This window comes from Vulpes lagopus, chromosome 1 (assembly GCF_018345385.1).
Source record: "Vulpes lagopus strain Blue_001 chromosome 1, ASM1834538v1, whole genome shotgun sequence".
Classification (NCBI taxonomy): Eukaryota; Metazoa; Chordata; class Mammalia; order Carnivora; family Canidae; genus Vulpes; species Vulpes lagopus.
This window is the reverse complement of record NC_054824.1, coordinates 179,993,110-180,019,233: the sequence shown is the minus strand read 5'-3', so window position 1 is coordinate 180,019,233 and position 26,124 is coordinate 179,993,110. Positions and strand designations below refer to the sequence as shown.

General features: G+C 48.4%; 1 protein-coding gene across 7 annotated transcripts; it reads left to right on the top strand.

Annotated features, from left to right (window-relative positions):
* The first annotated feature begins 394 nt into the window (after positions 1–394).
* PFKFB2 (6-phosphofructo-2-kinase/fructose-2,6-biphosphatase 2) lies at positions 395–25,325 on the top strand. 7 transcript variants are annotated; one of them, XM_041758185.1, is made up of 17 exons: positions 395–529; positions 1,114–1,249; positions 1,849–1,959; positions 7,387–7,512; positions 8,017–8,113; positions 8,547–8,613; positions 8,743–8,817; positions 9,179–9,235; positions 10,124–10,248; positions 12,381–12,588; positions 13,027–13,173; positions 13,809–13,913; positions 14,630–14,759; positions 15,515–15,577; positions 16,044–16,108; positions 16,755–16,946; positions 23,262–25,325. In XM_041758185.1, exons 3-17 carry the CDS (start codon positions 1,869–1,871, stop codon positions 23,292–23,294), a joined length of 1,581 nt encoding a protein of 526 aa, XP_041614119.1. In that variant the 5' UTR covers positions 395–529; positions 1,114–1,249; positions 1,849–1,868; the 3' UTR covers positions 23,295–25,325. The 7 variants fall into 7 exon arrangements, with proteins under 7 accessions (XP_041614119.1, XP_041614129.1, XP_041614146.1 ...); XM_041758195.1 differs by lacking the exon at positions 395–529 and adding an exon at positions 552–652; XM_041758212.1 differs by lacking the exon at positions 395–529 and adding an exon at positions 707–889 and having other exon boundaries at positions 1,849–1,956.
* The last annotated feature ends 799 nt before the right edge of the window (positions 25,326–26,124 follow it).

The window sequence follows — 26,124 nt, the reverse complement described above, 5'->3', positions numbered from 1 at the left end:
TCTGCCGAAGCAGCCTCCCCATCTGGTGCTCGGAGCCGGCCGGCGCCGGGGGACCGCGGGAGGCTCCTGCTGGGGCAACCGGAGCGGCCCCGGGGTCCGGCCTACGAGCGCACGCACGCGCCCCACGGCGCCGTCGGCTCCAGCACCTTCTCGAGTTTACGCTGCAGCTCACGGGCGTCCCGAGCCCCCGGGGTTCAGGGAGGAAAGCGTTAACCCCGCAAGGCTTCCCCGGTGCTAACAAGTCCCAGCCCCTCCCGACGTCTGTGCCGGCCACTCTCGCGAGAGGAAGGCCCCCCCCCCGCCCATCTCCGGGGGGCGGGGCGTCGCCTTGGTTGGCCCCGCCCCCAAGCCCTGGGAGTTGCCTAGCAACGACGCAACGCACCTCCCCGGTGCGGGGACGCCGGGGAGCTCGCGAGCTCCGGGCTGCGCGGTTTCTCCTTCCACCTTCCGCGGCCGCCGTCCGCGGTTGCGATCGGAGCCCCGCCCCGGGGAGCCTGCGGGCGCCGGATTGGCGGATGAGCCTCTCCAGGTGAGGACCGACGCCAGGGTGGCGGAGCCTGGCCGGGGCACGTGATGTGCCGGCTCCCGTCCGCGGCGTCCCGGGGCCGGTGCGGGGGCCACTGCGGGGGGGGAGCTGCGGAGGGCTCCGAGGGTGAGCGGCGGCCGCGCCGCAGGGCCCGGGGCGGGGCGGGGCGGGGCGAGATGCCTCGCGGGGGAGGGGGCGGCGGCCGGTGCCCTGGCTCGGAGGGTTGGTGCGGTCGGCGGGAGAACCGTGCAGGGTGCTCGGAGCTGTAGGACCTTTGGTCCCCACGCGCTGCCTGTCTGGCTGCGGGGCGTGAGCACGAGGCTCGCCCACCCCAGCTGGGAGTCACGGCTTCGCATTCGGCAGGTGACCTTGGGGAAGTCATTTACCACCTCTTGGCTCCCCAGTGTTCCTTACAGACTGCGAGCCGAGGGGCAGGTGGGGAGAGGGTGCAGAGCAAGGGCTGGAGGGTGGGAACCCGGAGGAGAGATGGCGATGACGCGCCGGGCTGGTCACCGGGTCCGGTCACAGCTTTTCCATCAGGGACCGTGTTTGAGCTTTCCCCCACTTCTCCCGGTTTTTTTTGGCAGGACCGAATCCTGCCCTTGGACTGCAATGACTGACTTCACAAGCACGAACTCGACCGATCTCTGCAGCCCATTCGCCCACCCTTGACTTCTTGACTCGTGCCGCTGTTCTCCCCAGCCCCGAAAACGAGAATCTGAGGTCAGGAAGGAATGTGGATGAGCCACTTCATTTGACTGAATTCCGTCTTTCAACCTGTACATTTTGGGCGAAAGTAGCAATGGTAGCCACCTATGCCTTGCGGAAGTATTATTAGGAGGATTGGAGGAGCCGATTTGTGTAAATGTAACTCCCAAGTCAGCATTAAAAGGGCAAGGTTCTAGTGCAACGGAGTTTACAGACGAAGAAACAGGGCTAAGGAGGACTTATCTAGGGGCATCGGAGCTATTAACCCGGAGCAAGAGGGCTGAACTTGATTCTTGGCCCAAGGTTCTTTTTTTTTTTTTTTTAAACAATCCCTTTTTAAAAAAATGTTTTTACAGATTGTATTTATTTAGGAGAGACTATAGAGAGAGAGGCAGAGACACAGGCAGAGGGAGGAGCAGGCTCCACGCAGGCAGCCCGACGTGGGACTCCATCCAGGTCTCCAGGATCACGCCCTGGGCTGAAGGCAGGCTCTAAACTGCTGAGCCACCCAGGGTTCCCCTTGGCCCAAGATTCTTTCACTGCTCTGCACCTGTCCTCTTCACTGAGTCTCTTGAGGGATGTCTCCTTCCTTACATTCCTTTTGTCCCTTTCAGACATCTCCGGAAGTGCTGCCATGTCTGGGAGTATTGAATCTTCCTCGGAACAGAACAACAACAGCTATGAAACCAAAACCTCCAGTCTTCGAATGTCAGAGAAGAAATGTTGTGAGTCTGGGGAAACAGGAGGGGGGCTGCTCCCTCCCGGGATTTTTCTCTTAGGGCTATAGTTGTAATGCTAGATTTTGATACATGGTGGGAGAGAGAATTCTTTGACATGGGAACTTAAAACCCAAGTCTACCAGGGGAATTTCTTGTCTGAAATAAGTAGGCCCAGTGAAATGTCTGTCACTGGGGCCAGACGGCTGGTATATCCCCACATTTTCTTACTGCTTTCTCTAGCTGTCTCGTAGGGGGATCTGCACACTTGATTGATGTTGAAAGTTACCCACACAGAGATTAAGGCAGAGTGGCAGGTGCGGGGATTACTTGGGGCTGATACTGTTAACAGTTTCCTTTTATTTTGGGACCATGTTTTGTGAGGGTGCTGCGCACTGCAGAAATTGCAGGTAAAAGCCAGTAGTAGTTAATTTTGACAGGCCTCAGGAGAGTCAGGTTCTGACATCTGACCTCTCACTGTGACTTGGGCACCCTGTTTTCCCACTGGGCTAGCCTTTGCACTTTGCAAGCTGCCTTTCCTGCAGGTTCATTCCTCTGAGGACAGGTTTCACTGAGACAGTTTCCATGCCAGTTCTATAAACAGAGACAGCAGGTGGGTTTGCATAGTAGTGAAACATCGTTTCTTCTCCCTCTGCATCTGAGTTCCTAATCCTCATTTATAGACTGTATGGCCAAAAGGTCTTGCGCAACTGGTCCCTACAGTTTCTGGGGACCCTCCAGGAATGCTAACCCTTGCCCTTGCTTCCAGATGTACCTTTCCTTTGGAACCCTGTCAGTCCGTTCTCACGTCAGCGGTCCTGTATACAGCAAGTGGAAATAGCCGACCAGAATAAGACCTGGAAAATCAATCCTGTCATGATCAAATCTTTCCCCAGAGTCTCAACCTTGATGTCATGTCCTTGTCAGTCTCGTGATTGATGATGATAATCTGTTTTCATCTATCACTAATGAAGCTTGCTGGGCTTTGTGCTGCGACAGAGGCAGCTTGTTTGGATGTGATACTGGGGTTGGCACATCTGCACGATTAGGGTCTCCTTCCTCTACCAGGGCAGGAAGCCAGGTACTGAGTGCAAGACCCCATGAAAGAAAACTAGGATAGCATGATGTTTGAGTGCAGCCCTTGGAGTTGGACTGCCTGGGTTTGAATCCTTGTTTTACTCCTTTCTAGCTGCATGCCCTTGAACAAATTGCTTATCCTCTCTGCGCCTTAGTGTGCTTACTTATAAAATGGAGATACTAATAGTGCCTCCCCGAAGAGCAATGTGAGAACTAAATGAGTAAATATAAGTAAGCACTTAGAAGAGTGTTTATAGAGCAAAAGCGTATTATTTTTCATTGGTGACTTTTCGTTGCATATAAATTGAATCGTACTGTAAATGCCGTGCTGGGAGCTAACGATTTAAAAGAGCCCTATGAAGGATTAGATTTTCAGTAAAGAATGTTTTCTTCTCTAGACAATACTGTAACCCAGATTTGGGAGTACTAAAGAGAGCTGCATTTGTGTTATTGGAACACTTGATTCAAAAGGTTATAGAGTGCAGGTGGCAACGTGGGCTGCACAGTGTCCAGCGTCAGCTTTATTCTCCACAGAAACCTGCTATGTGCCATTCAAACTCTTCTGCAGTTTTTCTGCCTTGAGGGCTCTTGATAGTCAAGGAGACAGTAATCCCAGGTCTCCCCTTTTGATCCTCTAGACCCTGATTCCTGCTCCGTGCTCTGATTTCTCCTCTCCAAACTCCATCCTCTTCGCCCCCACTAGAAGCATCTGGGTTATCCTGACTCCACCATCATTCATTTACTCTCTCTTCTCCCCTCATGGGTTGGACTGGGAGACTGCTGCAGCCAAAGTCAAAGGAGAAAAAGGTGTTTATTTCCTTCTCTCCACTTGCCTGGGTGTTGGAGCAGGCTCCCGTGGCTGTGCTCACACCTAGCAATTGCTTTATTAATAGCTCAGCCGTTATCCCCTTGCTGCCAATTACACCTTGTTGGCTAACTTCACTCAGAGAAGGACTGGAGAAGGACTTCAGGGAGCCCAAACCTCCCAAAGGAGCGTTACTGGAACATCAGCGAGTGGTTGCTGGCAGAGGTTCCTTCAAAGTGCTCAAATAGACTGGTTTCAGGCACCTCAGGAATTAGGCAGGTGGGGGCAGGGGAGTGTATACATGCTTTTCTTTGTTTCTTTTATTCTGTGGGATTTTGAGTAGGTCCGAAACAGCTTCCCATGTGTACCTTTCCTCATTTACAAAAGCAAGACATGTTTGTGAAAAATTCAAACAAAACAGAAAGTAAAAAGTAAAAAAGTCTCCCACAATTTCTCCTGTCCTTAAGTTCGATTTTTCTGACATCTTCTGGTGTATCCTGTTAATGAAAATAGATTCACACTGCATATATTCTGTTCTGCTGCAATTTTCTTTTTTTTTTTTTTGTTTCTTTAAAAAAAAAAAAAATTTACTATATCATGGGGTTTTCCTTGTGTTTGTAAATCCAGATTTACCTCTCTGCATAGTATAGCATTATATGGATAGGCCAGCTTCCTTCCTTATGGACATTTGAATTGCCCTGTTTCCAGTGTCCCACCATCACAAACAGTGCTGCAGGGGAGCATCCTTGCACAGAAAGCTGCATGTTTGCACCAGCAACTTTTCCTATAGATGTAATAGGAGGAAAGACAATTGAAATGTTGAGCAATATTGCTAATCTATTCTCCTAAAAAGTTCTATATTGTTAGCTATTCGTAATATTTCAAAGTGCATGGATGGAAATCAGCATTGTCACCTAGAGCTGCAACGTTAACTTTCTCAGTGTTTAGCCACAGAACTTGGTTATTTCATGCTTATCAGTCAAATAGTAGGAGATAATTATGCAGTTTTATGACGTCTCATGAATGGAAAAAATACAAGTGAAACACATTTTAATCAGCTTGCATATTTCAAAAATACTGGGCCTGTTTAGAACAAATAGTGGAAGAAAGCCTTGTTCACCAAAAGGCTGGGAACCACTGACCTACTAGAGCACCCTTCAGGATTAGATTAGAGAGCATAGTCATGCTCACCACATGGCTCTCTTCGCCAGGTGCTGACAAGATCTGGTGGCCGGGGCTGATGGGGCAGTCACGAAACCAGGAGTCCGCTCAGAGCCCTGACCTTGACTTTCTGCTGTGGAATTGTGGGCCAAGCTCTTCACTTGCCTGGGTTTGTTTCTGTTTGTAGGAGGGAAGTTCCCAAGCCCTCAGTTCCTCTAAGTATGTTCAAGAGGCAGAGCCAGGTTTGAGAAAGTGAATTAAATCTTGTGTAAAGAAGGTAGGAGAGCGTTTCAGGCTTTCCATTATATGCCAAGAGGTAGGTTATATTGTCTCTGAAATGAATCAGCTTGAACTATCTACCGTTCAAATTAAGGTGGCAGTGGTTTTGTTTTGTAACAGGCAGGACAGAACGTTCCTAGTTTTGTCAACGTGGCAGTTTGAGATGGGAAGTGAGTTTTAGTTTTAGTTTTGTACTCTGAAAAATGAGAAGCCCGGACGTGGGAGGTGTGGTGCCTTGGGGAGTCCTTAGGGACCCCGGTTTTCTTTTGCTCTTTAGCATTCTCTGTTCAGTTAGGTAAACATGCAGCAGCTGGTCCAATGTTCAGCTTCAGAGCAGCTCCCGAGCATCAGTTCATTTTTAGCTTTAGGGGAGAGCAAGAGGACCTTTGGGGGGAAGTGCCTAATGGGCTGGGAGTTGTGGACAAAGCAGGCCCAGAAATGCAGGTAATGAGGCAGATCATGAGGGATTGAGCAGAGTGTGGTGCTGAGCTGGAGAAAGTGAAGATTCATGAGGACTGTACTGCTGACACCCGAGGCAGCCTTCCCCGGGCAGACCTATCGGGTCAGAGATCAGGGGTTCACATGAGCTGAGGCTGCAGGCTGATGTTCGCCTGCCTTCGTGCTCCCTGTTTGGACACAGATGAAAATCACTTACGTTGCTCTTTACCTGCTCTGGAGGAGTCCCTGCCCACGCCCAGGAAGTTTCCATGTGGGCCACGGGTGAAGGACCAAAGGCCAAGTCCTCTGACCCGGAGTCCGGGCATCCACTCCTCCCTCAGCACTGGGGCCACTCGTTGGTTTCTGGGTACTTGTTGCCCCACATCCCCAGGAAACGCTCTTCCTTCCGAGGTCACCTATAGGTCCTTCTGCCCGCTTCTCCAGTGAGATCTGTTGAAAATGACTTTCCCATGCAAGTACCTCAGCTTTACTGAATTGTTTCTTAGCTTCACAGGGTCACCTTGTCCCAAGCAGAGAAGCAGCAGCAACCTGCAGGGCACCTTCTGGAAAGCAGTGCTGGGAAGTGGAAAGCGAAGGCCTTTCTTTCTCCCTCCCATCCCTGGGCAGGGCCTCCCCTCACAGGAGCCCACAGAGCCTGAGTCCTCCTTACCCAACCTCAGGTTGGGTGCTGGCCCCAGGAAAGTGGGCAGCCGCAGTGGGGGCCCCTCTCCTCCCACCCCTCTGTGGCAGGATGGGCAGGGAGGAACCAGCCCTGTTGAGCAAGCTGCGGAGGAGGCACAAGCTCTGGATTCTAATGCCAGCGCTTCCATGACTCATCCTGTAGGCTTAGGCAAGTCACTTGACCATCTAGGTTGCCCTGCCTGTCGAGTGAGCCGTACGTGAGCGTTCCCGAAATAAGTCTCGTAAGGAAGGATGGATGAGTGGCTGTTCCTGCTTCTAAATTTCTTGTTTTCACATGGCCAACGAGGCCAACTGGCCATGATGCCCTTATAGGCTAGCTTTACTGTGAAGCTTCCTGAGGTCTACTCATAGACCTCAGGACACAGACCTTAGAACTTGCGTCAAGTAGGGTTTGCCACAGTCTGCATCCCACTATGGTTTAGAAATTCTGGCTTAAGCTTGTCTTGAGCACAAAGGCCAGAACGGCTTGAGACCAGGCCCTTTTTACAGTGGGCAAGCTAGGTCTTGCCCATGGCTCTGAAGGGATAGATGGGATCCTCAGGATAGAAACTCTGTTGGACCTATTGTAGGAGTCAGGCTGGCTCATCACTGGAGAATCTCCAGGCACAAGGCGTGCCTCCACAGCCCTATTGTTCTTGTGTTATTAGATATTTTCATGTTAAGGAAGGTGCCGTGGTTCTTAATCTTTCCATCTTTGCCACATTGGCCTCTCTTTCCACCTTAGGTACCTCTGTGGAGACTTTGTCCATGTCGGGAAGACATGTCTTGGTTGGGTACTTGGAAATTTATATGACCTTTTAGTTTTCTTTTAGGAGTTTGGTCTGATAGCTCTTCTATTTGCCATCCCAGTCCTCCCCCTGGCTTTACTGAGGTGTATGAAGATTAAACGAGGTTATGGTCTATAAGTTCCTAGCCCAGGGCACAAACCTTCCGCAGCCCCTAAGCCATTCAGTTCTGTTCTCTTTCCATTCTAGCGTGGGCATCTTATATGACCAACTCCCCAACTCTCATCGTTATGATTGGCTTGCCAGCCCGGGGCAAAACGTATGTGTCTAAGAAACTCACACGCTACCTCAACTGGATTGGGGTGCCCACCAAAGGTAGGTGCAGGTCATTTATTCCTTGGGAAGGGAAAGGACTAGTTCTTGGGCCTCGCAGGCCTTTGGGAGACTCACTCTCCTTGGCATCAGGGTTACAGGGTGCTCCTGGAAGAAATAGTAGTTGATTCCTGATTTACTAGATTTATTCCCTGTTTATAGACCTGTTTTCTCTTGGCCTGGGTGGACTGCCCTAGTTTTGAGGGCATGCCTTGGACGGTATAGGGCTTTACGTCCTTCTATATCATGTTGTCTAATCCTAGTAGTACTACTGTGAAATAGCCAAAGTGGCTGAGGAAATTGAAACTCAGACAGTTTAAGACTTGTTCAAGGTCTCATAAGCCTGAACTTGATTCTAACTTGACTCTTAAATCTGGTATTGTTCCCAAAGTACCATGGTGCTTTTTTTTTTCATTTCCTTGGCCACTCTGACGTTAGATCAAGAAGTCCCCTTTGGTGGGGCCATTGTATTGTTTCACTGCTGAAGGCTGTTGGTGTCATCTGCAGTGTTTAATCTTGGGGTATATCGACGTGAAGCAGTCAAGTCCTATAAGTCCTACGACTTCTTCCGACACGACAATGAGGAGGCCATGAAGATCCGCAAGTGAGTCTTCTTAGGCCTGACCTCCCAGCCAGCTCTTTCTCTGCCATCATAAGTCTGGATGTGGCAGGGCTTGGGTTTTCCTTTCACTAAATATTCAGTAATATCAGTGGGAATTTGAACTGGAAATTATTTGGTGGACAGGTCATGTTGGGCTTAGGTACGTAGAAGAACAGGCTCAGGGAGATGCATGTATGTTTGCAGAGTAAACCTGTAGAGGGATACCTTATATGCATGGGGCAGGGGAAGGGGAAAGATCTAGGCTGGTCCAAAAACAGTGGGGAAGTTGAAAAGTCTAGTTAGGGGAAAATTTTGACCACAGGGAAAACCAGGAGGGAAGGCACGTGACTCCCCCAGCAGCCCAGTGGTTCGTGTCTCTGGCTGTGCCTGAACTTACCTGGCACTACCCTCATGATGTCCTTTGTTCTGACGGCAGACAGTGTGCTTTGGTGGCGCTGGAAGATGTGAAGGCGTATCTTACTGAGGAGAACGGGCAGATTGCTGTAAGCCTTCCCTGCTTCTTCCCCATCTCGATCTCCATCCAAGAGATGGCACAGCCTCACGTTAGGTCTGCCTTGGTGGGATTGCAGTTCTCCTAGCCTACTCATCTACTTCGTGGCCTCTCTTCCCAGGTGTTTGATGCCACCAATACCACCAGGGAGAGGAGGGACATGATTTTGAGCTTTGCCAAGGAGAATTCCTTCAAGGTAGGATCTGGCTCCATGCTGGAGGAAAGGGATGAGTGGAGGTGGGGAGTCAGGAGGGACGTGCAGATCTGACTCTGGCGGGTGAGGACAGGATTGGCTGTCTGCTTTGCTTCTCTTGGGGAATACCCCCACTCCTTGAGTGTTTTCTTTTAGGTGCTTTCTCAGCCCCTTAGCCTGTATGTCTGAGGCCCGGGGGATGTGGTAAGAGCTACTCCTGAATGAAGAGGCCTTGAAGGCCACGTCCATGAAAGAAAATCCTGGGGGCTGTGGTGGCTGCAGTGGGGCAGGCGTGAACATAGGCTGTTAATGAACAGCCTGGGCATTTTTGGCTCATTTATCACCGCCTTCTCTCCCTGGCCAGGTATTCTTTGTGGAATCTGTCTGCGATGATCCTGATGTCATTGCTGCCAACATCCTGGTAGGTGACACCCCTTGCATACCGTCTCCTGTCCTTTCTCCCTTGGGTTATGTGTGTGTTGGTGGGTGATGGGGGGAGAGTCTGCTGGGTAATGAAAGAAAGAAAGAGACCCGGTTAACAGTGCAGGGTGATCTTTTTGATCTTCCAGAGCACTATTTTAGACTTCCACGTTCTTCCCTTAGGGGAAGAAACTGAGACTTTGAGGAATAAAGGAAGAATGGGCTGTCGTTTGAAGCCAAGACTTAGACTGTAGGAGTTTTGGTTCTGTTTTCTGGGGACTAGCTGGATGCTGAGACCTGGGGATGTCTTCAGAGTAGATTAGTCTCTTCACTGTTTGTCAGGGCCACCATGCAGTTAAGTGCTCTGCCCACTGACTGTCAGTGCTCTATGCCCTGAGTGCCTCATGCCCTGTCCAGTCATGGTATAAACCAGTGCCCATCTGATGGGTTGTACTGTGCTATGTAGACCTGGTATCATGTAGTGCTCTCCTAGCAGTGTGGGAACTCGGACACATCTAAGAAGAGGCATCTGGTCCAAGTCAGGCGTGCCACATCATGCACCCTATTCAGAGTGACCGTACAGAGAAATTGAAATCCATTCTGTGTCCCTAGCAGGACCCATAAAGGGATTGGGGCCCAGGAGCAGTTTGAGCTGTGTGACTGTCTCAGTCCTTCAGCCAAGGGCAGGCACATGACTCCCAGTTGTCTTTCCTTTCTTGGTTGCCAGGGTCACAGGACAGGGAGGGGGTGCTTAGTAAACAAGGACTGCCAGCGTGCCAGCAAAAGGGCCCTTCTATGGACTTCCTTCTCTTTATTTAGCATTGGCTGTTTGCAGGAGGGGTGTTAAGGGCACACCTCTGACCAGGCCCTACTCTCCCTATGATTCCAGGAGGTAAAGGTGTCGAGCCCGGACTACCCTGAAAGGAACAGGGAGAATGTGATGGAGGACTTCCTAAAGAGAATCGAGTGCTACAAAGTCACCTACCGACCCCTTGATCCAGACAACTATGACAAGTAAGGTTTGAGGCCACGGTTTGAAGGGCCTGAGGCAGGGGTCTCGCTTGAGAAAAGAGCCTTCCTCCCTCTGTCCACATACTTTCTGCTGACCATCCAGGCCTGTAATGTTTCCATCATTCCAGAGAAACAAGGTATGGATTTGTGGCTTCTGTGTAGGTTGCATCTTACACTCGCACAGGGAAGTGTCTTCTATCGTCAGTTCTTCCTCTCTGTCCTCTAAAACAGGATTTCTCAGTCTCTGCACTGCTGACATTTTGAGCCAGTTAATTCTTTGTTACAGCCCTAGGGGGCCCTGTGCATTGTAGGATGTCCAGCAGCCTCCCTGGCCTCTGCTCACTAGCTGTCAGTAACACTCCCAACCCGCGACGACCCAAGATGTTTTCAGGTGTTGCCATGTGTCCCTGGGGAGCAAAATCAGTAGTTCGGATCTAGGGTGTTGTAGAGATGCGTCATCAGCTTTCGATCAATTTTAAAGTTTATTGTGTGTATGTGTATGTATTTATACTCTACATATATATACTATATACTACATATATACACACACGTTATAGCGTAACATACGTTAGTGTAGAAGTAGGCATATTACACTTGGAATAGTAACAGTAAAAATGTATGTTTATGTAAAATGTACTGTACAAATAAATATATATACACAATGTTATGTATAATTGCACAAGATACAAATGTAAGTAAGAATGTAACAAACATATAAATGTTATATATAAAATGTGTGTATGTATGTACAGACACGTGTATGTATATACGCACACGTATGTATATAAAGCATGTAAAGTCCTTTTTTTTTTTTTTTTTTAAGATTTTATTTATTTGTTCATAGAGATGCAGAGGGAGAAGCAGGCTCCATGCAGAGAGCCTGACGTGGGACTCGATCCAGAGTCTCCAGGATCACGCCCTGGGCTGCAGGCGGCGCTAAACCGCCGCGCCACCGGGGCTGCCCCCTTTTTTTTTTTTTTAAGATCTCTTTTTTTTTTTTTTTTTTAATTTTTATTTACTTATGATAGTCACAGAGAGAGAGAGAGAGAGGCAGAGGCATAGGCGGAGGGAGAAGCAGGATCCATGCACCGGGAGCCCGACGTGGGATTCGATCCCGGGTCTCCAGGATCGCGCCCTGGGCCAAAGGCAGGCGCTAAACCGCTGTGCCACTGGCTCATCAGAAATGTCTGATGGGGTGCCAGCCATTATTAATGTGGTAGTGTCTGTTGGCAACACAGCCCTCAGTGTGGGTTAACTTGGTGTGTGTGAGATGTAAGAGCCGTAGTAAAATGACAAATCCATGTTGAAGATGGTGAGAAAAGCGTGCATAGTCCTCTGTTCCGGTGTGTTAGTGGTCTGCTCAATGTTTTGAGTCTTTTTAAGTTCCTTCAAGTCGATTGCCCAGAATGTTATATTGGGAGGTGTTCCTTCCTACAGAGGTTGAAACCATTGTTCTAGAAATGGTGTAATAGTATATTCTTCTACATAGAAGCCCAATGTAGGAAAACATTCTAGAACAGTGTGTGTAGGTTTATAGATAGTATTTCTGATGGTAGCGTTTGGGTGATTTTTGTTTGCATCATTCCACCTTTTTTTGAAAGTTTTTTTGGAATATGCATTTATTATTTTTACAGTGAGAGAAATTGTCTGATGATGCAACCACTGCGGAAGTACCTCTGAGAGAGGCTTGATTAGGTGGATGCAGGGGATGTGTAGAGATCTCTAAGATTCTGCAGAGATCTTGCCTGCCTGTGATGCTGTCCCCGGGCCGGGTCTTGACTGCCTCACATGGGGGTTGTGCTTCTCACCAAACTTTAGGGTTAGCAAAATTGTGAGGTCACCTAGCCTAGCTCTTGAGGGAAAGCCTGGATTCTTCATATCATACTTACCTACACTACATGGCATACCATAGTATGGAATGGTATGTTGGCCAGAAGTTTGGGACATCTTATCTCCTCGGGTCTGAGGTGTAATCCATCTCTTACTGCTTGGTTCCTTACATGGGGGTCAACTCTGACAGGAGAGGAGGAAGAGGGGCCTTGAGCCCACAAGTCATTGTGGGAATCCTTCCCTTCCTGCTGTTCTCCTCAAATTATCAATCTCACGGGTTCTCTCTTTCTCCTGCTCTGTCCCAGGGATCTTTCTTTCATCAAGGTGATAAACGTGGGCCAGCGATTTTTAGTGAACAGAGTCCAGGACTACATCCAGAGCAAGATCGTCTACTACCTCATGAATATCCACGTGCAGCCTCGTACCATTTACCTTTGCCGGCATGGAGAGAGCGAATTCAATCTCTTGGGGAAGATTGGGGGTGACTCTGGCCTCTCGGCTCGGGGAAAACAGGTGAGATGTTCAGCAGTAGGCTGGATTTCCCAGGCTTAGAGTTGGAGGAAGGGCGTGGTGGAGGTCATCTCTCTTATCCCCCCATTGGGGCTTAGATGGTAGTTTCAGATGGTCAAGCAAATGCTGAAGACCTCTTCTCATCCACTCATTCTGGCTGTGTTGTAATATGGTAACTTGGGAACCACTTCTGCTGTTAATTCAACCGTCAGTTATTTATTGGGCACGACTTGTATGCTTAGCACAGTACAGGATGCTCCAGTGGAAGTTCATTTCCTCTTGGGTTTATCATAACTGTGTAGCACTTTTTGGATTTTGATCATGGTCCTACATATCATCCTTTACAGGCCAAGTTAGCAATTGTGAGTATGTGTGTGTGCACACACATGCACACGCACGCACCTGTTTCTCTCCTTTGAAAATTTCTATCTCCAACCTCAGTTTGCCCAGGCTTTAAAGAAGTTTCTGGAGGAACAGGAGATAGCAGACCTCAAAGTGTGGACGAGCCAGCTAAAGAGGACTATCCAGACCGCTGAATCCCTGGGTGTGACCTATGAGCAGTGGAAGATTCTGAACGAGATCGATGCTGTGAGTAGGAACTCTGATGGCTACAAAGCCAGTAAGAGTCTCATATTCCAGCAAGAGCCCTCAGAAGTCATGATATGGGCGGTTTGACCTAGAAGACTAGAACTACCAGGTAGCACCTGTGCCAGTGACGGCCCCAAACCATTCTGTGACCTAGGCCCCCTGGCACCTGGGGAGAATGCAGCTCCATTTGGTTCCCTTGTATTTTTTTCTCTTGGGAAGAAGAAATAGCTGACAACTCACTTCTTTAATTTCTGCTTAGAAAACTCCTTTCCAATTTTTGGCTTCCCCGTCCTTGAACACAAAAGCAGGCATTTCTTTTTCTTTTCTTCCTCTGTACTCTTAACGCCTTCTGCAAGAATTTTCTTGCCCCTTCAGTTTCTTCTCCTCCCCTGCTTCCTGATCCCTTTATCCTGCTGACTTTTCTCGGACCTTTAACTTCTCTGAAGAGTCCGAGCAAGTGGCAGCATAAGCTGGAGATGCCACGTCCTCTGTGCAGTGGCCCTCCTCCTGCTAGTCCCAGCCGCCCAGGCAAGGACCTGGCACGGTGCCTGGTGCGCAGTAAGAAGCTGGATTCCTCAGTTCGGGTGGGCCGCGGGGGCTGGCCTCCCTCCTGCAGCCTGTGTGGCTCCCTGCAGGGCGTGTGCGAGGAGATGACCTATGCACAGATTGAGAAGCAGTACCCGGACGAGTTCGCTCTTCGAGATCAAGAGAAATACCTGTATCGGTACCCTGGTGGGGAGGTGAGGTTTCTCCTCATGTGGGGCGACTGCTTTAACTTGGGGGAAAGATCGGGTGGGAGGTGGGGGGTCTAGAAAGGGTAGTCAAGGCATCGTGTAGTTTCGTCCTCTGGCCTTTGGGTCACATTTAATTCAGCTTAGACAGTCGAATGTCTCTCCAGGGAAGAGAGTGCCAGGATGTCTTCTGTGTTGATTAGTTGTAGAATCAACATCTTTTTTTTTTTTTTTTTTTTTTTTTTTACTTTTTTTTCTTCATTGCACTCCCTAGGTCCCACCCCCACCCAAGCAGGCATAGGCTCGAGTAAATATATGGGGGATGAATGATTTCCCTGTCACCTTTTGTGTTTGAGGCTGTTGGCTGGCCTGAGCGACTTCATAGCTAGAGCCAATGGGAGAGGTTCTGGAAACCCCTAGGAGCCTCTCCTTGCCTCATGCGCTGCCTGTTCGTCTGGGGGAAGGAAATATAAGACACAGGCTGAATTCACATTTCCTCGTTTTGACCTGTAGTTTTCTTGACCTGACTGTTACTCTTGAGAGGTCTGAGTATTCTCAAGGGATCCCAGGGCTGGGGGAGTTAGCCGGCGACTCGAAGTCGCTGAATCTCCAGCAGGAAAGCCCGCTGGGGAAGGAGAAGTGGCCTCTTGACTCTGGAGCCAGCCACCGCCTTGGCTGCCAGCCTGAGCCTGGCCTTCTACCAGTCTGCCTCACTTCCCCCACAGTCCTACCAGGACCTGGTACAGCGGCTGGAGCCCGTCATCATGGAGCTGGAGCGCCAGGGCAACGTCCTCGTCATCTCCCACCAGGCTGTCATGCGCTGCCTGCTGGCCTACTTCTTGGACAAGGGTGCAGGTGACATTTGAGGAAAGGGCCAGGGGACACATTTATGGGGAGGGGTCTGGATTCAGGATGGCACCAGGATCCCGGGCAACCGAACCTCCCCCTCTTCTACTCAAATTGGAGTGCATTCTTCCGGCAGCAGTGTGGGGCTCCCAGCAGCCACTGCGCCAACTACTTGCTGATTTTACTCCTTTGGTACAAAAGCCCCCAGTGGAGAGTGGCTGCTGCTGGAGCTCCTTCATCCAGCTTGGCTAAAGGGCCGGCGTCAAGCTGACTCTCTTGGCAGAATCAGAAAAGTGGTTGAATATTCCCGGCTGGTTGTTTGGCTGTAAGGAGGGCCGTGTCTTAGAAGCATCTTCATCCTTTGGATGCAGCACAGGATAGTTTCTGGATAGAGCTGTAAGGAAGTTGCTGGCTTTTCTGCCCCTGCCCCTTCCCTTCCTCCTCTATCTGAGCTGCTGGGAAGCCCGAGGATTGGGCCTTCGGGACACCCAGGGGGCCACAGTCTGCGCTTCCACCGGGTCCTGGCTTCTGCACTTGTTCCTGTTCTGCCGCATGGAAAAATCTAAAATGGACGGATGTTAGCCTCTCAGTAGCTTGGGCAGCTTCTTGGTGGCCATCCTGATCATTGTCTGGGGTTTAGGGGTGGAGTTGTACAACCCGGGGTCAAGGTAGAGACAACCCCGCAAGCTCCTTAGATTTCCCCAGCGACTTGACCTTACGACGCGGTACTGAGAGACTTCTCTCCCCTGCCTTTCTGCTTCCAGATGAGCTACCGTACTTGAGGTGCCCTCTCCATACCATCTTCAAACTTACTCCTGTGGCCTACGGTAACCATAAGCTTGGCGGCTGCTGGGCGGGGGGTGGGGGAATTGCAGCAAGTCAGGCTGTTTGAATCTTCTCTAGAAGCCTGTCATCACCCCTGTGTACCAGAGGAATTGCTTCAGTACCTTCCGTTTTTGAAAGGATGTATGGGGGGCGCCTGGGTGGCTCGGTCGGTGAGGCGTCTGACTTCGTCTCGGGTCATGATCCCGGGGGCCTGGAATCCCACTGCGTGTCGGGCTCTGCGCCTAGCCAGGACTGCTGCTCCCTCTGCCCGTCCCCCTTCTGTGTGAGAGCTCACGTGTGCGTGTGCGTGTCCTGTCTCTAATAAATGAATAGAATCTTTTAGAAAAGGGATGTGTATGTGTGTTTGGGAATATATACATTCTTACGTGGTATGTTTCTCACACTGAAACTAAGGAATAGTTCTTGGAGCTTTTTTCCTGAAGGCCTTTCTCCTTCTTGTTTCCCCAGGATGCAAAGTGGAAACAATTAAACTCAACGTGGAGGCTGTGAACACTCACCGCGACAAGCCAGCCGTAAGTATTTTCCCACAGATGATCGTGCAGGCTCCCTGCCACCTTGAGTCTTTGAACCTTTGGCGTCACGAGACTGGGGTTTTGTTCACGTACAAAAGGAAGACACATCCAGAACTCATGTCCTATGTAGTCTGCTTACTTCCAAAAGGAAGAGATGTTGGAATTAATGGCTTTTTAAATTAGTACCTCTTTCATGAGTTTTAACTTCGAAAGTTGGCTCCTGGAAATCCAGTTAAGTATGGCAAGTGTTTGGCTGAAACACAGGGGCAGATTCCCCCCTGCGCCCCCCCCCCCCCCGGAGTGCTCCCTTTAGAAAGTAGGATCCAGAGGAGCCTGTAAGGTGGGGTCAGGAGGTATAGGGTTTGTTCCTAGGTGTGTCCTGATAATTTGTGTGATCTTAAATAAGCCTCTTCCTTCATGGGCCCTCCTTCCTCCTCTGGAGTAATACTCAAGGAGCTGCTCCTTCTACAACCCTTTAGTGCTCTGGGACTTAGCGATAAGGCCATGGCCCATGTCTTACGAGAGACTCTCTCTGCAGAGGAGCAGGAGTGAAGAAAACTGTTGTGGTTTCAAGCATTATTTAACCTTTATGAGTGAGCTTTTGGCTTGGCTTTCATTTGTGTGGTGTCCCTCCATTTCCAATCAGAACAACTTCCCCAAGAACCAAACCCCTGTAAGGATGAGAAGGAACAGCTTTACGCCTCTGTCCAGTTCGAATACAATAAGGCGTCCAAGAAATTACAGTGTTGGGAGCCGGCCCCTCAAGCCCCTCAGCCCTCTCCGTGCCCTGGACACGCAAGAAGGGGCCGACCAGCCGAAGACCCAAGTCAGCATTCCGGTGGTGTAACCGTGTGTCCCCTCCAGGCTTGGCCTCCTGCCCTTGTCACTAAGCACCAAGGAGTCATTTAACTTCCAGCCCCTACCCCCAGTGCTCCACCATGGATCTTAACACAGAACGTGAGCTCACGTGTTTCCAGACCAATCTTAGCTGTTCTCCAGTGTGAAACATGTCCCTGCCCAGGGGCCATTTGACCAGTGGGTATTTCAGGACACGTCCTCATTTGGGGTGGTCTGGAGAAGGAGGAAAAGGGATACGCTCCCCTGGGTGCTTAGCATAGCTGGGTCTGAGGTTAAGCCTGCCCCGTAGACTTGGTTCTTGTCCCTGGTGTCTAAACCCCTAACGTCCTTGTGTTGGTAAAGTGGGGGGTGGGGCGGAGGGGGACGCAGAAGCCCATTTTTCCTTCACCTTTGTCTCTTCGAGGTGTGCTCTACTCACAGCCCTTACTTGCCTGCTTTGTCCCCCCCTCGCTCACCTCCCCTTTGGATTGTCCGGTGTGGTGCATGGCATTGTCGTCGTGGTGTCTGTGGAGCAGGGGAGGGGTGGCGAGAGAGAAGTCTAGGCTCTGTTGATGCTCTCGGCAGGGGGCCTCAATGGATCCAGACTGGGGGAGCTTTTTTTTTTTTTCCCCCTCTCCTTTCCTCTCAAGCCAGGTCCTGAAAGGGTCAGTCTAGGCTGTAGAACATCCACAGATGCTCTGGAGCCTGCAAGTGGACATAGGGTGAGAGTACGTGCCTCCTTTGGTGAGAACCAGTCCTGAATCTACGAGGCCCTGGGGGGAGTTGGCTCTGAGTGTGTGCAAAATGTCTTGGTTGGTATTTTTCACTTCAAAAGCCAGGCATAGGTTGTTTTGGCAGCTGTAGAGTCAGGTTTAGGGGAAGAGGACATTCTCTAGCTCTTGCAGGTCTCTTGTAGGGCAGCCATGCCTTTTTTTTTCCAGTGGCTTCCAGCTTTGCCATCCACAGCAACTTTCCTGCCGAGGCCAGTGACCTCTGGGGCTGTGTAGGACAGAGTTAGGTTAAAGAGTCACCAGTGATGCTGGCATTGCTCAAGGCAGACAGCAGGGAAGAGGTCACTAGAGCTTATTTTCCTGTAATTTTCAACACTCCACTTTAGATTAAAAAAATTTTGCATGAGCAATGTTGTTGTTGTTTTCTCCTAAGTCTGGGAGAGGCCTGATGATGAACTTAATCTTCTCACGGGTGTATTCTTTCTTCCATCTTAATGTCCCGGAGTCTTTGGGACCCTGAGGGGTCTAGCTCTGAGTTGTCTGGAATTGCCTATTTGCTTCTGTCATTTTATTTTCTCCGCAGGGTTAAACAGGAAATGTTTAGAGCAGGAGATTCTTAGCTCCTTGGTGGCCCTCCAGTTGTGCATATAAAACATGAATATATGTGCAGTCTTCTGAGAGGGACGTCCTGATTTCTCATGAGATTTTTATAAGTGATGGGATGAATCCACACCTTAAAGTTATCAATTTGTCATTCAGAGGAAACCGGCAAGAGCAAGTGAGCTTTAGGCCAAGGGTGTTTTTGTTTGCTAATAGAAGACCTTTTGTCATGGTTCTCATCTAGGAGCATTCATTCGAATCCTCTTTAGAATTTTTTTTTTAAAGATTTATTTATTTATGATAGACATAGAGAGAGAGGCAGAGACACAGGCAGAGGGAGAAGCAGGCTCCATGCAGGGAACCTGATGCGGGACTCGATCCTTGGACTCCAGGATCGCGCTCTGGGCCAAAGGCAGGTGCTAAGCCGCTGAGCCATCCAGGGATTCCCCCCCCCCCCTTTAGAATTTTTGAAACATGTATGTGCTCTGGTCCACTTTAGACTTCACACAAATTCAGAATCTCTGGGGTTGGGGTCTGGCTATGTATGCGTTGAAATAACTTCGCTGAAGATTCCGATTCATACTCGAGTTCCACTTTAGCTGTGGGGAGAATAGTTCCTTGGCCAGAGCATCAACCTAGAATTCTGAATTCTCCTTGGCTCTCAAAGGGCAATTCCCTGGAGTTAGACGTGAGAGCAGATCACAGTGTTACATGAAGTGACCCCCTTGAGGGCAGGCTGCTGTGTTTGAGAGGGTTGCTCTAGGTTCTAGTCCCATCTTTAACCCTTTGCGCTGCAGGGTGATGTGATTCACACAACCACTGTGTGAATAAATGCCCTTGGGTCATAGCTGGGAATTTTCAGCGCTCTGGATAAAGGCACAGAGATAAAACCTGTAGGATGGTAAAGGTTATCATCACAAGCAGCCGACTTGTGACCTGGAGTCCTTTATTCTTACATCCCGAGTAGGACATCACAGTGTTTCCATAAAGGTTGCACGCCTAGCTTCTGCCCCCCCCCCCCCCCCCCCCCCCCGTTGCATCTAAGCTGCCGTACAGCTTTGCCGTTACATTCCGTGTATGTAGGGTCTTCGTGAGGGCTTCAGGCTGGGTGGGAGGCAGTGATGATGGTAGAGGACAGGGAAGTAGAAGAGAAGGTTCTTGCCCTGAAGAAGGTTATTTCGAAGACAGGTTATATGACTATAACAGATGAACGTTTGTGAAAGAGCAACACCTTGAGTCTGTAAGTGTGGACATCAAAGTGGAGTTTAGATTACTTCTGGCTTTTCTCTTGTCCTGTGAGACTAAAGGGGTAGGAGGTGAGAATCCTCCTCCCGCAGGTGGGGATGAGATGTGATCTAGGCAGAAGGTGGGGCACTTTTATAAGCCCTGGTGGAACCAGAGTGGCCGGCAGCACCCTTAGGCCAAATGGTTATTCATTCAAGTTTTTTTTTTTTTCCTGCTGTGCACTAAGAACAATTCAGAGCTAATGAATGACAAGCAGGAGCATTTTGATCCAAAGACTTTGGATCTGAGCTGTGCATACTCTTAGAGGAGGATTCTCCGGCGCACAAGCCTTATGTTACCCTTTTTGTGAACCCCAGCATGAGACGCAGGTTGCCAGGATGTTCTCTGTGGCCCTCAGCCTGCTCCTCGTATCTCCACCCTCCCCCATGCTAGTTTGCTTCCCCCAAAGGGAGAGCCCGAGGTGACACAAGAAATTAAGACACGAGAGAGACGGTAGTGAGGCTCTCGGCACCCTTCAGGTTTTAGAGCAAGATCCCTCCAGAGAAGTTTGAGCCGCAAGAAGCCAGGAGAATAGAGTGGAACAGAGCTCTTGCTCCACATTTCAGAGACACTCTGCTTCCTGCCCTTTCTCTCCTCTTCTTCCTTTCTTACTGGAACATGTGTTAGTTGTATCTACACGTTACCGTAATCATGTCTAGGTCACGGATCGTACAAAGAAAGGAGGGGTCCCAGAGCACCTTTTGCTGAGGCTTTCGGTTTCATTGTGGGAGAAATAAGGGAAGGCTTTAGCCTGTTTAAATTATTTAATCTAGTAAATGGGGAAAGGAAAATCCCTGTATATTTTATTTTCTTGTTTGGAAGCTGAATGATGAATTTCGTGACAGACTTGAAAGAGGAATCTGAAGAGGATTGGGGAACTAGCTTCTCTTTGTCTCTTAACCCTCAAATTAGAATTCAGTTCTTATTAATCTGTATTGCCTTTGGTTTGGTTTGGTTTTGATAAGGAGAGTGTTTTACATTTAGCCCCAAAGTAGAGTAAGAAAATCTTTTAAGAACATTGCATTGTGCTGTTGGGTCTGTCCTATCTTATTGTCTCAGGGTTGGTTGGTTGGTTGTCCCCCCCCCCCCCCCCCCCCAAGAATTTAGAGTTAGGAATACGACGTGTCTGTATTCCCAGGCTGAATGGATGAGTGTTTCCTGTGAGGTTCTGGGTGCTCCTCTTTGTAACCCACAAACGGATCTACAGAGGCACCAGCATTCTCAAGAAACTTGACATAACTGTGGAAATAAATCCATCTTACGGTTTTTCTCTGAGTAGGAGGTCTAGGTTCTGGAGAAACCCACTGGTGCTTGGGGTAGCCAAAGGACAGGGGGAAGAAAGTCTAATGATTGAGGGACAGTATCTGGGTTATACAGTCTTACGGACGGACATTCCATTGTGCTGAGTTCAGAAGCCATGTTGTGTTTGTTTTCCAGAAATTTGACCAATTTACCCAGGTTTCCTAGCATACATTTTAACTTGGTCATGTTTTAAAAATTTTAATTTTAAAAAGATCTAACAGTTGAGCCAGGTTGCAGCATTGGCAGGATGGATCTCTGACTTCCCAGGAATCTAATTTAGACGCCTGGTGTCTAGAAGACTGTATCTGGCGATAACAATATGCTGGCTGACTGGCTGACGGACTCCAGTAGGTTTCTTGTCATCCAACAGTCTGTTTGCTAATTGTACCCGTTAGTAGCAGATGCGTATTACTAGAATTCTGTGTCTGTCGCATGTGTCCTTCAACAAAAGGACGTAAACACTTCACATGTTTTTTCAGGGGGAAGTTCTGTACACTATGATTTTTAATAGACATTTCATTTAGAGTAGCAGCCAAATTCTCCTCATTTTGTAGCAAACGAAGACTGAACATCACTTGTGTATAATGTTTTGTGAACTCAGCGAAGGAGATGCCTGCTCAAAGCCTGAAATTGTTACCTCTGCCTGCATTCATTCCACTCATTCACCCACTTGTAGGCACGACTTGCCTTTCACCAGCGGCTGCTGACCCTGCTGTGTCCTCAGCTTCCCTGTCCCGGGATACAGCAGTGGATAATGCTGTTGTTTTCTGTCTCCCGTGCATCTGGCTCTTACTCTAATAAATAAAAATGCAAAGGAAATTTTACATTTAAAAATGGATTTTAAGAGGTGGCAAAAGTATTCTTTCCAATCAGCCTTTCACTGGGGACCTAGGACCAATATCTATCAACTCAATGTTTTTGTATCTGAATTGTTTGTGTACATTTCTTTTTTATTGTGTTGAAATAACAAAATCCACTCGTCTGATATGGTGATGGTTTTACTGTGGCAAAAGCAAAGGACTGATCACCAGCTGTGCCCCTTGGAGGGAATAGGAAATGGTTGAAGGGAACGGACTGAATTGGGAACTCACGTACTAGAGTTATCCTGTGGATTTTCTAGGCACAGCTCTGGTGAAACAGTAATGTGAGTCCTTACCAGCATTCTGATTTAATGTGGTGACATGATATCAAAATATGCGCTCAGATCCACAGAAGGTGTGTATAACTATATTTGAAATGTGCTTTTGTGTGTATGTGTGTGTGTGTGTGTGTGTATAGAACGGGTAAATAAAATTGTTGAGTAACTTGAACCTATCAGAAGGCTTCTGGGTTTTTTGTTTTGTATTTTGAGTTGTGTTCTCCATCCACTCCCCCACCTCCCAAACTGTGTGCTGCTGCTCCATGATTGAGCTCAGACTCCTGAAAGCCAGTTGGCAGCATGACTGGATTCCTTGGTGTGGGCATGGCTCTCTTCCACCACCTTCTGGGAAGGATGGGTAGGACATTATGGAAGGCACGTGAACTCCGGTAGAAGCTGTGTATACGTTTCTGGCACCTCTTCAAGAATTAAGAAAAAATTGCCTTTGCCTACACTGTACTATGACTCCCGTTAGCAACACGTAACTCATTATTGTAAAGAAAAAAACGTGGAGATCTCTTAGAATTTAGTGGGCCGCCCCTTCTAGAACATGACCTGCCTGTTTCTAAAGACCTTGCAGTCAACAGAATGAAGTGGCATTAAACTTCTGGGACAGGAAATACAGGTGGAAGTGTGTCACCGCCTCGCGCCTCATTCCCTGTTAGCCTCAGGAGGAGCAGGAACTCATTAGCCATGCAGACCCTGTCATCGGAATCTTCATCTTCATAGGCTTATTACCCAGTGATTCACATGCAAATTTAACACTTGGGATTCACTGCTCTAGGGGGAAGAGCTCCTCACAAAACGTTCAGCCCCAGCTTCTGGGAAGAAGCTGATTTCTGCTCTGATGGATTTCGGAAGGGACCCTAGAGAGCCTCCTCAGAAGCCGAGGAGCCTCTGACTGCAGTGCCATTTGTCACCATGGTCTTTTGGTTGATAGCAGCCTCCATGCTCTCCTTTTTACCACAGGGCTTCCCACAGCTTCCGCCTCCTATCTTGGGTATATAGCTTATGGTCTAGGTCTGGAAGGAGTGCCTGGTCCAACAAGGCCGCAAAGGTTGGTTTCTCAGGGAAAGAAGCCCCTGACTGTGCTGTCGGAGTTTGGTAAAGGGTCAAGGGGAGCACAACGGAGGGTCCATGCATGTGTGTGGACGTGGGGTCATGGGCAGTGGGGGGCCAGTGCAAAGGAGGGGAGGGGAGGGATTCTTGTGTTTTGTCCTTTGTCGGTGTGGGGTTAACAGCTCTGTCTCTTCCCCTCTAGCTCCCAGGCGGAAACTGGGTTGGCTGTGCTTAGGCACTCACTCCCCTTCAGCGTCCCTCACCCCGCTTTGCCGATGATGATGATGGTGATGATGATGATGACGACGTGAAGGCCGAGGCCAGACCTCTCTGAGATCTACTGCAGAGCCTGGGGATGCCAGCTCCACGGGGGCTCCATCAGGAAGTTAAGCTGGGATTGGACATTCAGGGCCACCAAAATGAGGCCTGGAAAAACATTACATGTCTTCCCCTCGGGCCTAATGGGAATGTCTGTTACACAGGAAGACTTGACTTCCCTGTGCCTCAAAACATCCAACAGCCTGAGCCGATGAGTTTGTATTATCTCTGCTGGGGTGTGAGCCCAGTTGGCCAGTCTTGTTCTGTTTCTGAATTTCACTTCCCACCTGCGATTGTATCCCTGGCTGCCTATTCTTTTCTGAAATGTGAACGCGCCTCTTGAGATGTGTTTCCAAGGGGAGGGCTGCACTGCCGCAAGCCTGTTCTGTGCTGTGAGAGCTGGTCTCTGCATCCCTTCCAGGCTAGCGGGCGCGCGCACAACGGATGCATGCTAGCAGTCCCTTTTTTGTCACATTGGAAACGACACAAACTCACCAGGTGAATAGCGGGTATCTGAGAAATTCAGTCCCTGAATTGTCTCTTCTGCGGTGATGGAAGAGCAGTCTCGGTCAGCCTTCTTGTCATTAGAGAGATTTTTCCTTGTTCCAGGCCCCATAAGGGTAGGATCATGACTGCGAGGCTCCCCAGAACGAGTACCCATCGTCAAAGTTCCTGTTTCAGAAGTAGCTACATCCAGTATTTTCTACTGGATGCTGTGTCCCCTCATAGCTACAGAGGGCTAGGTCATCCTCCACCAGTTGGGAATGAGGGCTGGAGAGAAAGGTAGGGTGCCGTTGACATTACCTGAAGAATGAAAGAGGGTTCCTTGGGAGTTCTTGCTTCACAACCGGTGCAGGGGGACATGACTTCCTGTGGGGTCTGTCACTATGATGTCTCTAAGAAAGCAGCTGGTTCTGATGCCTGCCTCCTAGCTAATTGTCACTATTAGGTCTGCTGGTCTCTTACGCAGACCTCTTATGTAGGTGTCTTATGCTGGGGGAGCAGGGAGAGCCAAGTCCTTGGTACATCCATCATTTGGTTTCCTGTGAAGTTAAGCCAGGTAGTTCTCTAGAGCAATGTGATTCTCTGTCAATGTGATTTAAATATGTCACTACTCCAAAGGAGGGTATGGAAGCTCCAAAGGATAAATATAAGCAAAATCCTTTTTTTTTTTTTGTTTTTTAAGAATAGTAAGTTTTTAGCTTTCTAAATAATTTTTTCCTTTCATGCAGATACCCACTTGCTGGGCAAGAGGGTAAGTAAAGAGAAAGGTAATGAAATGCAGCTTTTCATGGTTCTTTTATACTGTGGATGATACAGGGCTCTGTTACCTAAGATGTGATGAGCTGGGCTGCAGGCAGTTCAGCATCCAGCAACCAGGAGCTTATTTTATACGCACAAAGCTGCCTTCAGAAAGGCTCCTGACTCTGCTCTGTAGCAGGGGCTTTTCATCTGGCCGCTCGTAGCGTGCGGTACTGTGACGATTTTGTTCTTGTGATGCAGGTTTCTTTCTGCATCTGAACGCAATGTCTGTTGATAATCAGATAATGTTTTTATTTAGCTATTTATTCATCCATGTGAGATACTTTTAAGTCCCGTAGTAGTGTCTGCATGTATGTTGATCGGAATGTTAGATAATTGGTGTTGTCTGTTTTTCGGTAGAAATTTAGGGAGGTTGAGATTTTAAGTCTGATGTCCATAGTATTACCTTAAATTAAATTTCCAGGGTCTAGGTACCTGCCTTCTGAAAAGGATGACAACTATGGTAGGGCACAGTGGATTTCTTTTGAATATTTTTCTTTCTCATTGATTTTTATTATAAGTATCAGCCAAGAGATGCATTTCTCTGGTGAGAAGTTTATCTCCTGGATAAATAAAAATCATGCTAAAATACGTCAGTAATATGTATTGCTTTGTAATAAGAAATAAAAGTTATTTTTAATTTAAAGATGTAATTACTTTTTGAAATCACAAAATAGGATAGCATTTGGTGCATTAAACACACAAAATGTTAATAACATTGTGCAAAGTGTCTTTGAAACTAGTTTCTTTAAAGTGATTCTCAAATTTTTAGATCATATATATATATTTCAAGCTAGTGTTTGAACTGGTGATTCCTGCCTTTATCAAGTTACATTAGCATTTCAAAATGATAAGAGTGAGATCATTATTGCCATGTAATTACTGATATTCTGGAGCTTTTAAAAATTTATTTAACAAATATTTAATGACTACCTATTGGTTGCCATGCACTGAGTAAAACCCAGTCCCCGTCCTCTGACCTTGGAAAGCTCTCCAAGCACTATTGCGAGTGTTATCTGACCCAGCGGTCAAGCCATCATTCGTAGAAGGATAAGCATGTCTGGGATCATTCTTATTTCACGTAGGTGAATGAACGCCTCCGTTAAGTGACTTACCTCAACACTGATGGATTTTTTTTTGTCAAATCCCATACTCAGAACAGGGTAAATGGTAAGATGTAAAACAGTGAGGGTCCAACAAACCTATAACTACTATTTTTATTTTTTTTTTATTTTTTTTTAACTACTATTTTTAAATGTAGCTAGAATTTAGAATTTTAACCATAGAATTAGGATATGACTCAGAAAGTCTCCAGTGTTGGGTGATGGTCATTATTTGCCTTATTTCTGTAGCCTTAATTATTTCCTCATGTCATCAGCCTCTCCAGGATCTTACTGAGGACTTTGTGAGGAGACAAGCCTCACTAGCTTGGCCTGGTCAGTGTC

Excerpts from the sequence above, each read along its gene's own strand:
- PFKFB2 (XM_041758185.1), top strand. The coding sequence starts at position 1,869 with ATGTCTGGGAGTATTGAATCTTCCTCGGAACAGAACAACAACAGCTAT. Across the intron at positions 12,589-13,026 it reads TCTCGGCTCGGGGAAAACAG|TTTGCCCAGGCTTTAAAGAA; the intron begins GTGAGATGTTCA and ends CTCCAACCTCAG. Across the intron at positions 15,578-16,043 it reads ACTTACTCCTGTGGCCTACG|GATGCAAAGTGGAAACAATT; the intron begins GTAACCATAAGC and ends TTGTTTCCCCAG.